The following is a 14,758-nucleotide window of genomic DNA, read 5'->3' on the forward strand; positions in this document are numbered from 1 at the left end:
AGAATAAGGGCTGTCCAGCACGTCTCCTATGCAGAGGCAATGAGAAGAGTGGAATAAAGGAGTGAAGTTGAAGAAATAATGGTAGTAGGAATAGAGACACATAGAGAAACCAGATAATATTCCTTGTCAACAGAGGGATCCTGACATGTTGCATGTCAAGAAGGGGAACTTTGTAGCGTTTATCAACTGCACTGCGCAAACAGAGGGGAACTCATAGAAAATTGGCATCATTGTGAGTGCGGCTGAGCGTTATTTGGGACTCAAGGATTTGAGTGCCCTGTCCTTACAGGCACCTGAGCCTGTTTAGGGATCGCACAATGGAACGTTCTCGCAATGGAATATTTTTTGTTTCAATGCCCCATGCAGTAGGTGGCGTCAATACACCCATAGCTGTAGTTTGCCATAAAACTTTAAAGAAGAAGAAGGGGGGAAACGACGTCAAATCATGACGTCATTGAGCTTCAGGTCGGGAAGTCGGTGCTTCAGAAAGGTGCTTGTTCAAAACAACTGGGAACTAGGGAAAATACGAGGTCAAATCATGACGGCATTGATCTTCAGGTCGCAGCTCAAGAAAGAGTCCCGAATTCTAAGTTGGATGACCGTCCTCGACTAACCTGTACCCCCTGTATATAGCCTCGTTATTGTTATTTCATTGTGTTGCTTTTTATTTAGTTTTTTTCTACTTTAATTAATTTAGTAAATGTTTTCTTAACTCTATTTTTTTAACTGAATTGTTGGTTAAGTGCTTGTAAGTAAGCATTTCACGGTTAAGTCTACACCTGTTGTATTCGGCGCATGTGACAAATATAATTTGATTTGATTCAAATAGATTTTTCTCAGCCTGAGTTTTTTTCCCCACGAGTTTCCAGTTATCTTGAACGTAAATGAAGTCTCAAGTCGGAGATGTCCGAGTGTTTCTTGTGTTTTGCATGTTACCGTTTAATAAAAAAGAATCATCAAAAAAGGAAGTTGTTTGAACGCGACATTTGCTTTTACTGTCGCATAATGATTACGTAGGAGGAAAGATCGTAGCTGATTTGCACTCAGTCTTTCCACTCCTAAATGATAAGCTAGGTAGCTACATTTTCATTTTAAGAGAAAATGAGAGTAACATACATCTTGTATGTTTTGATATCGAGTGTACTTGTGAATGCGTTCGAACCAATCTCAACCACAATTGTCGGTGCGGGAGTAACATTAGGCCTAGCAGCAGTGGGGAAGAAAATGTACAATCATTTACATGAAAGTTGCGAGTCAAAATGGGTTGCTTTTAATTCAACAGGTATGTGTACAGCTAAACTATTAGATGGTTGAAGTGTTTGTTTACGTGGTTTACTTAGGCTATTTGATAATGTAGACACAGTCAACACAGTCAATCCCTTTGCGTTTTAGTCATCCAATTGCATATTGATCTCCACCAATATACCATTGGCCTACTTTAGTGGGTCATGAAATATTGTGTGGTTGACGGGCAGCTTAAAAAAAGAGAAAACAATACCTAAAATCTATAAATGTATAATTCTTGTGAAATGTACAGTACCAGTCAAAGGTTTGGACACCTACTGATTCAAGGGTTTTTCTTTATTTTACTATTTTCTCAATTGTAGAATAATAGTGAAGACGTCAAAACTATGAAATAACGCATATGGAATCATGTAGTAACTGAAAAAAGTGTTAAACAAATAAAAATGTATTTTATATTTGAGATTCTTCAAATAGCCACCCTTTGCCTTGATGACAGCTTTGCACCCTCTTGGCATTGTCTCAACCAGCTTCTTGAGGTAATCACCTAGAATGCATTTCATTTAACAGATATGCCTTGTTAAAAGTTCATTTGTAGAATTTCTTTCCTTGTGTTGTGTTGTGACAAGGTAGTGGTGGTATACAGAAGATAGCCCTATTTGGTAAAAGACCAAGTCCATATTATGGCAAGAACAGCTCAAATAAGCAAAGAGAAACGACAGTCCATCATTACTTTGACATTAAGTTCAGTCAATCCTTAAAATTTCAGTGCAGTCTAAAAAACCATCACTCACTATGATGAAACTGTCTCTCATAAGGACTGCCACAGGAAAGGAAGACCTAGTGTTACCTCTAATTCAGGTAATAGGTACATGTAGGTAGAGTTATTAAAGTGACTATGCATAGATAATAAAAGAGTAGCAGCAGTGTAAAAGAGGGGGAGCAATGTAAATAGTCTGGGTAGCCATTTGATTAGATGTTCAGGAGTCTTATGGCTTGGTGGTAGAAGCTGTTTAGAAGCCTCTTGGACCTAGATTTGGCGCGCCGGTACCGCTTGCTGTGCGGTAGCAGAGAGAACAGTATGACAAGGGTGGCTGGAGTCTTTGACATTTTTTAGGGCCTTCCTCTGACACCGCCTGATATAGCTTGGCCCCAGTGGAAGCTTGGCCCCAGTGATGTACTGGGCCGTACGTACTACCTTCTAGTGCCTTGCGGGCAGAGGCCGTGCAGTTGCCATACCAGGCAGTGATGCAACCATGCTCTCGATGGTGCAGCTGTAGAACCTTTTGAGGATCTGAGGACACATGCCAAATCTTTTCAGTCTCCTGAGGGGGAATAGGTTTGGTCCTGCCCTCTTTACGTCTGTCTTGGTGTACTTGGACCATGTTAGTTTGTTGGTAATGTGGACACCAAGGAACTTGAAGCTCTCAACCTGCTCCACAGCCCCGTTGATGAGAATGGGGGTGTGCTCGGTCCTCCTTTTCCTGTAGTTCACTATCATCTTTGTCTTGATCATGTTGAGGGAGAGGTTGTTGTCCTGGCACCACACTGCCAAGTCTCTGACCTCCTCCCTATAGGCTGTTACATCATTGTCGGTGATCAGGCCTACCACTGTTGTGTCATCGGTAAACTTAATTATGGTGTTTGTTTTTTTTAAATTAGAGGGTGGATCAGCTTAATATTGCGGAAAGAATGTTGCTTCCAATGTAATTGTCTGCATCATTTTCAATCCCCCATATTTTTTGGGTAAATATATATATCCATACACACATGCACATATATACATACACATACCTATATAGACATACATACTTTTTTAAAGAATATACCTTTATTATTATTCCCCGCAAACCCTTCCGCCGATCCCCCAATTGAAGTAAACTAATAAACACTTCTGCTTCTACCTTCAATCCATACATCTTATACACATTCTACAGACACAGTCTACTTTACAATAGTTCTCTCTTGTTTGTTCTTAGTCCTTCCTCTATTTCTGATGTCCATCCAGTTTGATGATTTCTATTTGTAACTGTGCTATTTCACAAAAGTTCCGAACCTATATACATTTTACAGATCTCGTATGTTTTACATTGTTTATCTTGCTATTAGTCCCACCCTTCAGCTCCATTCAACCCCTCCCATCTGTCTCTCAACATCATCCATTTCGGATTTCTACTTGCCATATATTTTTCAACTGTGCTGTGATGCTTCACAAAATAATTGAACCTTCCTATTCTCATAGCTTCTACAGATTGTAAATTAAAAATATATTTTTTTGCTAAAATAATTATTATATTATTGATCGATTGACTATCGCTTTTCAAATCACCCAGTATTGCTATCTGTAGTGTTAGTTCTAGGCAAATGTTGCAATTCTTCAGCCATTCCTGGACCTGTGACCAAAAATGAGCTACATATGGACAATACCAAAATAAATGATCTAATGACTCTGCCTCCTCACAGTAGAATCTGCAGAGCTGGGAAGATTGTATGTATAACATTCTATTAGTTGCAAGAATTTTGTATAGTAATTTATATTGAAAAATGTGAAGTTTTGAATCCGGCGTTGTTTTGCGTATCAATTCATAAACCATGTGCCATGGAATGGGTACATCCAAAATCTCTTCCCAACTATTTTGCAATTTATATGGCACAGCTGTCAGTTTTTTGGTCCTTAAATGAAATTGGTATATGTTTTTATTTATCACACTTTTCTTTAACCATTTATGTTCTTTAATACAGGGCCGACATACAAGTTCCATACTTTTCCCCTTCTACTTGCCTCTTCCATTTTCGTGGTAATGCTGCAATTAATTGGTTGTAATTTTGGGTAGAGCAGACATTTCCATATGTCTGTGTTAGCTGCATGTGTGACATAACTCCACCAGTCCTATTTATGATATCATTCACTAAAATTATACCTTTTTTAAAAATTTCTTCGATAAATACATTTTTTTTTAAATCAATTAGTATATTTGAATTTAACCACAATATTTGTTGTACTATTTGTTCCGTCCTTTCAGGTGGATTAAACTGAAATTGCAACCAACTTTCTAAGGTTTGTTTAAAAAAATAAAGATATTTTGGAGATTATTTCCTTTTCAAACAACCGAAAGTGAGCAGGTGTAATCTGAATAAAGGGGAAAAGGCCCTTCCTGAATATAGGATGAGACATTCGTACCAATTGACTAGAGAACCAGTTGGGATTTAAGTATAACTGATGACTTTAGTGAGAGGTCTAATGCTTTAATATTTAATAATTTCTGCCCACCGAATTCATATTCGTTATATTTATTTATTTATTTATTTATTTTACCTTTATTTAACCAGGTAGGCAAGTTGAGAACAAGTTCTCATTTACAATTGCGACCTGGCCAAGATAAAGCAAAGCAGTTCGACAGATACAACAACACAGAGTTACACATGGAGTAAAACAAACATACAGTCAATAATAAAGTATAAACAAGTCTATATACAATGTGAGCAAATGAGGTGAGAAGGGAGGTAAAGGCAAAAAAAGGCCTTGGTGGCAAGGTAAATACAATATAGCAAGTAAAACACTGGAATGGTAGTTTTGCAATGGAAGAATGTGCAAAGTAGAAATAAAAATAATGGGGTGCAAAGGAGCAAAATAAATAAATTAATTAAATACAGTTGGGAAAGAGGTAGTTGATAGGGCTAAATTATATGTGGGCTATGTACAGGTGCAGTAGTCTGTGAGCTGCTCTGACAGTTGGTGCTTAAAGCTAGTGAGGGAGATAAGTGTTTCCAGTTTAAATAGGCCCTTTTAATTTTATCTGGTTTGCCGTTCCAAATAAAATGTGGATGTTATATGCCAGTTGGCAACTACAGTGGTAGTGGTAATGCACCTTAAAGTTGATTGCCAACTGCCATATAAAGTCCAAAGAAGAGGCCTGAAGGAGGAGAGATTACTAGAAACAAATATTTACCCTTTTATCTGTGGATTAATTGTCGGGGTACAGGACCTTGTGCATTTCAGGTAAAATAACAACCCAATGTTTATATCCCAGGACAAATTAGCTAGCAGCCGCTAGCTAAATTGCCATTTCATGTTTTAATGCTTGGCAAAATCAACATGCGCACGAGCGGTCTGGTCAGCATGTAACTGTACACGCGCCAAATAAGAGCTCCAAAGTGGAAGTGTATAAAACCCATAAAACCTAGTGGTCAAACAGGGAAATGGTTCCAATCATTTTTCTACAATTTCTTCCCCGTAAGGTATTTTAGAAATCTGAAAATAAGGACTGTGTTTCGTGTAGGCTTACCCTGGCGTGACGTTTGGATAACCATGTAAATCTTTCGGACAAGGTGACTTTTATCAATATATTTGGCTCTATTTACTCACAGATTCAAAAATGCTAATTAGCATCAAAGTACACAGGCAAAAAAATCCCTGCAAGCTCCTGCACATTATCTCTAGCTGACACCTTTGCTATCAGGTGTTGTGTCAATTTCAAACCCACACAAGGCAGTTAACAGAATTGTCTATTTAAAGAAATGTTGCCAATTTATTCATTACTACATTTAGCTAACATTAGATTGTTAATCCAGGGATTCTTACTTTGGCCTCGATTTGGCAGACTTGGCCATATCATCATGGCATTTGTAGTTCTTTATGATATCCACATTAGCAGCAAATTAGCATTTCATTTGGGAGGGGGGAGGGGGGTAATACAGGTGAATATTTTGATAAAAGTCACCTTGTCCTAGAGAGATTTACATGGTTATCAAAATGTCACGCCAGGGTAAGCCTTCACTGAAACACAGCCCTTATTTTACACCCTTATTCTACTATAGCCTACACGCCAATCGCCAAATGGGAACAGGCAGAAAAATCGATCCACTGAGGTAGGACAACGTCGAAGTTTAATTCACTTTGAGAAAAACTGCGAAATGGGGAGGGAGGGCCTGATAAGTAATATTTGGGAAATATTTGGTGAAGTGGTAGTGTTATCACCGGCTATGTTATGTGTGATGATTGTGAGGCGCTATACAAATTTGACAGTTACAAGAAAGGGACTTCAAATAGGCCTATGCACGTGAAGGGAACTGTAACCTAGGCTACTGTTCAGATGGGTTGAATGGAAACTGAAATCTGGACACTGACTAGTCTATAACCACTGACATAGCCTTAATAGTAACTCCTGCCGATTTAAGCATTGCTTGCAGTAAAATTATACACCAAATGTAGGCACAATTTTGACTCGGGAACAGGAGTGGATAATTTTTTTTTATTTCAGCATCTTGAGAGAATGCGAATGCATAGTTAGCACCTCTACAGCCGGTATCTATCTTTATCAGCATCATAAGCTATTTAAACCACATAAAAGATGCATCCAAGCCCAACTGAAGTCGCATCAGGAACATTTTGGGTCATTTTCACAGCTAAACGTCTTTCCTTCACGAAATAGGCAGAGATGACAGAGAGAACTTTACCGATGTCAACTAGATTGAAGCATTAATTCTGGTGAGCAAGAGTTTATTCCTCCAATGCAACATATGACAGAAGAGAAGCTGCATGTATCTAATTGTAGGAGTTTACCAACAAATCGCCTACCAAAATGTCAGAAATTATAAGCAGAAACAAAGCCTAAATCAGTCCAAAAAAAAGATCCTTCCACCATCTCTGACAGTAGCCTACAGCGGATCTTCTATATTAACAGGTTAGGGTCGAGTGCTGGCCACAGATTTTCACTTTATCACATATAGTCTGACGGTTGCTGATCGGTTATTAGCAATTGCGAGCAGGTGGGGGTGAACAAACAGCTGACCCGCGCACCACTAGCCTACTCAGCAGCTGGGTCCTACATGCTTAACATGTTATGAATATAACCACCTGTTATTTGTATAGAAATAATGGTGGTGTATTCATAGCACGTCCCATTCATTAACACTTAATAATCAACTCCTTCCCTGTCATCAGGTTTGGATGTGGCCCTAGATCAGAAGCTGTTTGGTCAACATGTTGCTTCCAGAGTCATCCAGAAAGCTGTAACGGGTTTCATGAACAATAAAAACCCTAAAAAGTCCCTGGTGCTCTCTCTACATGGCTGGACTGGCACAGGGAAGAACTTAGTCAGCCAGTTGATAGCTGAAAACATCTACAAGGAGGGCATGGCCAGCAGTTTCGTCCATCAGTTTGTGTCTACAGCTCACTTCCCTCATCTGAGTCAGATTGAGAACTACAAGGTAAAACATGTATTTTGTAATATTGAAATACAATATACTACCTTGCAACCGTGGCAGGGAAATTCTCAATGGAGAATCAAAAATCACTATTATGCATATTCTATATTGGGGTATTCAAATCTTACCCAACAAGTTCCAGAGTACTGATGGTTTTCTGTTCTACCTGATTATTAATTGCACCCACCTGGTGTCCCAGGTCTAAATCAGTCCCTGGTTAAATGGGAAGAATGGAAAAAAGACATTTGAACTGGCTTCAAGGTCCAGATTTGAATTTGATGGTTCTATATGATACAGAATGTATAGCTGAAAATAATTTTTAAATGTATTTTGCGGCTATGCTGTAAAACTGTCTTCACTGCTGTAGATAAGTCTGTGTTTAAACTGTTGTGACCATCCCTCAGTCTCAGCTGCAGCAGTGGATCAAAGGCAACGTCACCAACTGCCCACGTTCCATGTTCATCTTTGACGAGATGGACAAGATGCATCCTGGCCTAATCGACTGTATAAAGCCCTACTTGGATTACTACGAATATCTGGACGGGGTCTCCTACCGCCAAGCCATCTTCATCTTCCTCAGGTAGGCCAGACAGACCAGCAGTGTGTGATAAGAATTCATGTGTTGTTTTTGGAGACTTTAGAATTTTTTTAAACTGGACTTACATTCAAATACAGTATAGTAGTCATCCATCATCCTATCTTTCCCACAACTTAGCTGAAAATCAGCTGTGAATCAGATACGGAACCACAAAATTAAAGTTGAGTTACTTCAGATTTTGCAAATAAAATCACCACGCGGACCACCTATTGGGGAACCCTGACCTAGGCCCGACATGGCCCTAATGCATTTATAAACTACCCAATATCCGGACCAGTGAAAATTCTGTTCTCGCTAGTAGATTTTTGGCCAACAGGTCCGACCGGGCCAGTGAGTAGAAGAAAACCCCCCACTTTGGACCACTTTTAATATCTACTAGTTTGTTTTGCTCATCTCCATAGCAACGCTGGAGGAGAGTACATCACGCAGGTGGCTCTGGACTTCTGGAAAGCAGGTAGAGACCGAGAGGAGATCAAGCTGCAACACTTAGAACCAGCTCTCACCCTGTCCGTGTTCAACAGCAAGCAGAGTAAGCCACCTCTTTGCCGTCCTTTAGGGCTGTAGCCGAACTTATGCATTTTGGTAATCCTTTTCCATATTTAACAAATCATATACTCTATGTTCAAAAGTTTGTAGACACCCCTTAAAATTAGTGGATTTGGACATTTCAGCCACACCCGTTGCTGACCGGTGTATACAATCGAGCACACAGCCATGCATTCTCCACAGACAAACATTGACAGGAAAATGGCCTTTAATGAAGAGCTCAGTGACTTTCAACCTGGCACCGTCATAGGATGCCACCTTTTCAACAAGTCAGTTTGTCAAATTTCTGCCCTGCAAGAGATGCCCTGTTCAACTGTAAGTGCTGTTATTGTGAAGTGGAAATGCTTAGGCGCAAGAACGGCTCAGCCGCGAAGTGGTAGGCCACACAGGCTCACAGAACGGGACCGCTGAAGTGCGTAGCCCGTAAAAATAGTTTGTTCTCGGTTGCAACCCTCACTACCGAGTTCCAAACTGCCTCTGGAGCAACGTCAGCACAAGAACACTTCGTCGAAAGCTTCATGAAATGGGTTTCCATGGACAAGCAGCCACACACAAGCCTAGGATCACCATGCGCAATGCCAAGTGTCGGCTGGAGTGGTGTAAAGCTCACCACCATTGGACACTGGAGCAGTGGAAACACGTTCTCTGGAGTGATGAATCACGCTTCAACATCTGGCAGTGCGACGGACGAATCTGGGTTTGGCGGATGCCAGGAGAAAGCTACCTGGCCGAATGCATAGTGGCAACTGTAAAGTTTTGTGGAGGAGGAATAATTGTCTGGGGCTGTTTTTCATGGTTCTGGCTAGGCCCCTTAGTTCCACTAAAGGGAAATCTTAACGTCCCAACTTTGTGGGAACAGTTTGGGGAAGGCCCTTTCCTGTTTCAGCATGACAATGTCCCTGTGCACAAAGCGATGTCCATACAGAAATGGTTTGTCGAGATTGGTGTGGAAGAACTTGACTGGGCTGCACAGAGCCCTGACCTCAACTCCATCGAACACATTTGGGAAGAATTGGAACACCGGTTGCGAGCCAGGCCTAATCTCCCAACATCAGTGCCTGACCTCACTAATGTACATGGCTGACTGGAAGCAAGTCCCCGCTGCAAGGTTCCAACATCTAGGTGAAAGCCTTCCCAGAAGAGTGGAGGCTCTTATAGAAGCAAAGGGGGGATCAAATCCATATTAATATATGTTTGACGAGCAGGTGTCCACATACTTTTGGTCATGTAGTGTATGTTTCTCTTAGGTTAGGATTTTTCCCTTTTGTTACTAAGCCTGGGGTTAGAAGACTTGGGATGTTATTGGAGACTTTTCAGTCCTTCAGTACAAAGATGACCTGTGTTGTATCTCTCTATTCTGTCCATCTGCCTTTCTTGCCCCTGCCTTTCTTGCCCCTGCCTATCTTATGACTATCCTTACCCCCGAGGCACTTGTGTACATCTGAGAGGAATTGGTGGTAGCGTCTTCTTGCCCATCTTATGACTGTGTCCCCCCCTCCCTCCCTTTCTGTGTAGGTGGGTTGTGGCACACCAGTCTGATAGACAAGAACCTAGTTGACTTCTTCATCCCTTTCCTGCCTCTGGAGTACAGACATGTGCTGCTGTGTGGCATGGCAGAGATGTCCGCCAAGGGCCTGGAGCCCGACCAGGACGTGGTTGACCAGATGGCCAGAGAATTGGTCTATTTCCCCAAGAGCGATAAGATCTTCTCCGTCAATGGCTGCAAGACCATCGGAGGCAAGCTAGATTACTACACGTAGTGCGTGTTTGAGATCGCCTACGTTGCTGCCGGCGGTTGCAGACTGACCAATCTAATCATAATGAGTAGTAATTTAGGATGAAAGGTGGTTTGTCGGTCTGATCAGTCTGTCTGCAGTTGCTGACTGTAATGTAGACGATCTCAGAGGGAACAGCTACTGTATCTATCTACCTCCTACTCTACTGTGAGCTCTTTCTTAATGAGAACATCTCCGCAAGTCGGGGTGAGGAAGTCAGTGACTGAACCCAGAAAGGGAATGATGACCTGCCCCTCAGGTCTCCCAATGTCAACACAACCATGTGGAGGACATCAACGGTCTCTCTCTGATGGCACTCCCTGAAGATGAACCAATGGACTACTGAGAGAGAGGAGATTGAATGGAAGGAGATAAAAATAAAAAATCACACAGGGAAGTGTTTAAAGTTATAATTTTTATCCAATCAATGTGCTTGATCCTAATTTATATATTCTGTAAATGAGAATCTCCAAAAACAATATATTTTTTTCAGGGAATTCTGCTGCACATGAACTCAGTGGCAATTGAAAACTAGTTGTATATTAGAAACAAATGTGGTTTAAAGCTACAATCTATAATAATTTGTGAAATCAAACGGCAGCCCTGCCACTTGGTTTGCTGTTAATCTTAGGTGTAACCACTCTCTCCAAATGAGAGGGTGCTATGGATGCAAGAGCTCACACAGTCCACATGAGATCAACGTGATAGTTAAATTCTTCAAGAATCAATGTGTAAATATTGTTAATTGAAATAAGAATTGAACAGCTGTAACTTGCAGATTGCACCTTTTTTAATTGTTATTAAAAATGAAATATTGTGCATTTGTGGTGCACTGGATACCCATAAAATGTGTATTTTATATCTGTCGTCAATACAGACATGGAAATATCCACCTTAAAACGTACATCTATTTTGCCTTTGTTTTTTATCCTTACTCATTCACCAGAAGCATTGTGTACATTTCAACATCTGTTGTCAGTTTAGCTTTGTGGGTATACAAGTATTTAGTGTGCAGTCCACACATTTTTTCATTTTTCACTTATTTCAAGATTGATCCAGATTTGTCCTAAATCATTTAATTGAGTAGCCCAACAGCTCTGTGTCTGTACATTTAATGTATTTAAAACAAATATATATATATATATATATATATATAGATAGCTTAATTACAATGAAATATATATTTTTTTGTACAATTGTATACTGTGCCTTACAGTTGGCATGCAGTTACTGTTCTCGATCTAAACAATGCACAAGAAAGTATTACAGGAAGGAAGGTTCACTATTTTTCAGTCAAATGTTTTTATGTAGTGAAAATGTGTTTTTGTTTTAATTTTGTTTGAGTACATGCAGTGGTGTAAAGTACTTAAGTAAAAATACTTTAGAGTACTACCTAAGAAGTTTTCTTTGGTATCTGTTCTTTACTATTTGTATTTTTGTCATTTTTTACTTCACTACATTCCTAATGAAAATTATGTCTGAGTATTGGAATCTGCCCCTGGCAATCAGTACATTTTTCAAACAAGAAAATGATGCCATCTGCTTTGCTTAATATAAGGAATTTGAAATTATTTTGATTCTTGATACTTACGTATATTTAGAACCAAATAATTGTAGACTTTTACTCAAGTAGTATTTTACTGGATGACTTTCACTTTTACTTGAGTAACTTTCTATTAAGGTATCTATACTTTTAGTCAAGTATGACAAATGGGTACTTTTTTTTTTTTCCCCCACCGATTGATTAAATGACATATCAAAAAGGTTAAAGGAAATGTAAGAACTCCTACTCTCTTCTTCCACCTGGTGGTCTTGAAGAACGGGACCGTAGCACTACTACCAGTCTGATTGTAAAAGATGTCAGAGGATTGGTTGCAATAGAAACACAAAATGAGAGGATTGATCATCAGCAAAACTGATCCTAGGTCAGCACTCATTACCAGCAAAACATCCTATTTCAGAATTAAAGCGTCTCTGATTAGGAGTGCATATTGAATAAGATTAATCTTAGATAAGTCTCCTACTCTTAGACTATGAAAATTGGCCCAGATCTAAACATCTGTGGAAATCTGGCAATGTTGACAAAGTCAAAAGTTCGTTCCATGTTCAGTTTACCTGTGACAATGAGGGAGTGGAGCTCACTGTCAGAGAAGTTATGACGGAAAATGTCATTCTTATTAACACAGGTGTAATGCCCTTGGTGGAAGTAATCTGCTGCAGGGAAGAGGAAGGTAGCAGAGTGATTGGCAGCTAGCTGGGTCTGGGTCTGTTGTCGCTGGGGAACATGAGGAGGAAGGCGACTCCTGGGTAATGTGGAGCAGGTGATGTTGAAGCTGTGGCCCCATAACACCTTTGGCCCCTGGAGCCCCCTCCCACTGGGGCAGTCAGGGCGTTATTAGGCTGTAGCAGTAGATCTGAGCAGATCACCTCAGCATAGGATGCTACTGAACCAAAATCAATTACCTGGCATCCTTTCTACATATGTGGACAATACTCTATTGCCAATTTAGAGGGTGCTGAGGAATATTTTTTGCTCTGCTCAGCCTAGGAGTTATTTTTCTCCACTCATAGAGAAGTAATAACGGCATAGTTCACATGAGAGAGAGATTTATCGGGGTTCTGCAACACCCTCAGCACCCCGAATTCCAGAGGCTATGTGCTTGTGTAAAGTATAAAACAATTAAAAAACTAGTTTTGTCACATACACATTATAGGTGCAGTAAAATGTGTTGTTTTACAGGGTCAGCCATAGAAGTACAGCGCCCCTAGAGCAAATTAGGGTTAAGTGCCTTGCCCAAAGGCACATTGACAGATTTTTCACCTTGTCAGCTCAGGTATTTGAACCAGCAACCTTTCGTTTACTGTCAGAACACTCACCCCTGGCCCAACGCTCCTTTAACTGTTAGCTCCAAGGGTATTGTCTGTAATAATCATATACACATAGAATTGAATTCCATTGTTTGCACTGAAACTGTCTGCCTTAGAAAGAAGCCCACTGTGGGCAGCCCACTCAGTACCATTGACTCAAATGTAAATGGTTATAGAATATATACATCAAATCAAACTTTATTTGTCACATGAGCCGAATACAACCGTGAAATGCTTACTTAGGAAAGATTTAAATGCAAATGGGGGAGTTGTTGCCATGTATGTCCAGAGTCATATTGCTGGAAGGTTGCAAGTTCAACCCCCCGAGCTGACAAGGTACAAATCTGTCGTTCTGCCCCTGAACAGGCAGTTAACCCACTGTTCCTAGGCCGTCATTGAAAATAAGAATTTGTTCTTAACTGACTTTCCTAGTTAAATAAAGGTAAAAAAAAAAAAGGTCCTGAGTGCTGGTTGGTTAAAAGCGCCTTCCAGCCGGTGTCTATTCCACAAGTTACCACCGGCTAAATCTATGACGTTATAATGCCTATTCACTCTGTTCCATCTGACTGTGCAATCCACTGTCAACCCAGCCAGGAAAGTTATAAACTTGATCTCCACTATAAAAAGCGTCTAGACATTCTCACATTTCTTTTAGACTAACATTTAGTTTTCAACAGCAGAGATTTGTATAAACCTCAATCTCCAACTGTCCCATAGTAGTGAACGTGTAGGGGTCGGGACGAGAGACAGGTAAGGAAGCGTTTCTTAGCCAGTCGAAATCATGAATCAGCTGGCATAATTTTTTATGGATACAGTGCCTTGCAAAAGTATTCATCCCCCTTGGTGTTTTTCCTATTTGGTTGCATTACAACCTGTAATTTAAATGGATTTTTATTCAAATTTCATGTAATGGACATAAACAAAATAGTCCAAATTGGTGAAGTGAAAAAAATAACTTGTTTAAAAAAAAATCTCAAAAATAAAAAACTGAAAAGTGGTGTGTGAATATGATTTCACCCCCTTTGCTATGAAGCCCCAAAATAAAATGAGGTGCAACTAATTACCTTCAGAAGCCACATAATTAGTGAAATAAAGTCCACATGATCTCAGTATATATACACCTGTTCTGAAAGTTCCCAAAGTCTGCAACACCACCAAGCAAGGGGCACCATGAAGACCAAGGAGCTCTCCAAACAGGTCAGGGACAAAGTTGTGGAGAAGTACAGATCAGGGTTGGGTTATAAAAAAATATCAGAAACTTTGAACATCCCACGGAGCGCCATTAAATCCATTATTAAAACATTTAAAGAATATGGCACCACAACAAACCTACCAAGAGAGGGCTGCCCACCAAAACTCACGGACCATGCAAGGAGGGCATTGATCAGAGAGGCAACAAAGAGACCAAAGGTAACCCTGAAGGAGCTGCAAAGCTCCACAGCGGAGATTGGAGTATCTGTCCATAGGACCATTTTAAGCCGTAGAGCTGGGCTTTACGGAAGAGTGGCCTGAAAGAGCCATT

The 14,758-nt window shown here is 40.2% G+C and overlaps 1 protein-coding gene across 1 annotated transcript; it reads left to right on the plus strand.

Annotated features, from left to right (window-relative positions):
- Positions 1-438: 438 nt before the first annotated feature.
- Positions 439-11,768, plus strand: LOC110509585 (torsin-1B). Its single transcript, XM_090227185.1, has 5 exons — positions 439-490; positions 7,187-7,452; positions 7,854-8,029; positions 8,449-8,576; positions 10,109-11,768. Exons 2-5 carry the CDS (start codon positions 7,267-7,269, stop codon positions 10,351-10,353), a joined length of 735 nt encoding a protein of 244 aa, XP_090083311.1. The 5' UTR covers positions 439-490; positions 7,187-7,266; the 3' UTR covers positions 10,354-11,768.
- Positions 11,769-14,758: the final 2,990 nt, after the last annotated feature.

This window comes from Oncorhynchus mykiss, chromosome 29 (assembly GCF_057628025.1).
Source record: "Oncorhynchus mykiss isolate SJ-2025 chromosome 29, ASM5762802v1, whole genome shotgun sequence".
In the NCBI taxonomy this organism is placed as follows: domain Eukaryota; kingdom Metazoa; phylum Chordata; class Actinopteri; order Salmoniformes; family Salmonidae; genus Oncorhynchus; species Oncorhynchus mykiss.

Coding starts and splice junctions, on each gene's coding strand:
- LOC110509585 (XM_090227185.1), top strand. CDS start 7,267: ATGAACAATAAAAACCCTAAAAAGTCCCTGGTGCTCTCTCTACATGGC. Junction 7,453..7,853: donor GTCAGATTGAGAACTACAAG/GTAAAACATGTA, acceptor ACCATCCCTCAG/TCTCAGCTGCAGCAGTGGAT. Junction 8,577..10,108: donor CGTGTTCAACAGCAAGCAGA/GTAAGCCACCTC, acceptor CTTTCTGTGTAG/GTGGGTTGTGGCACACCAGT.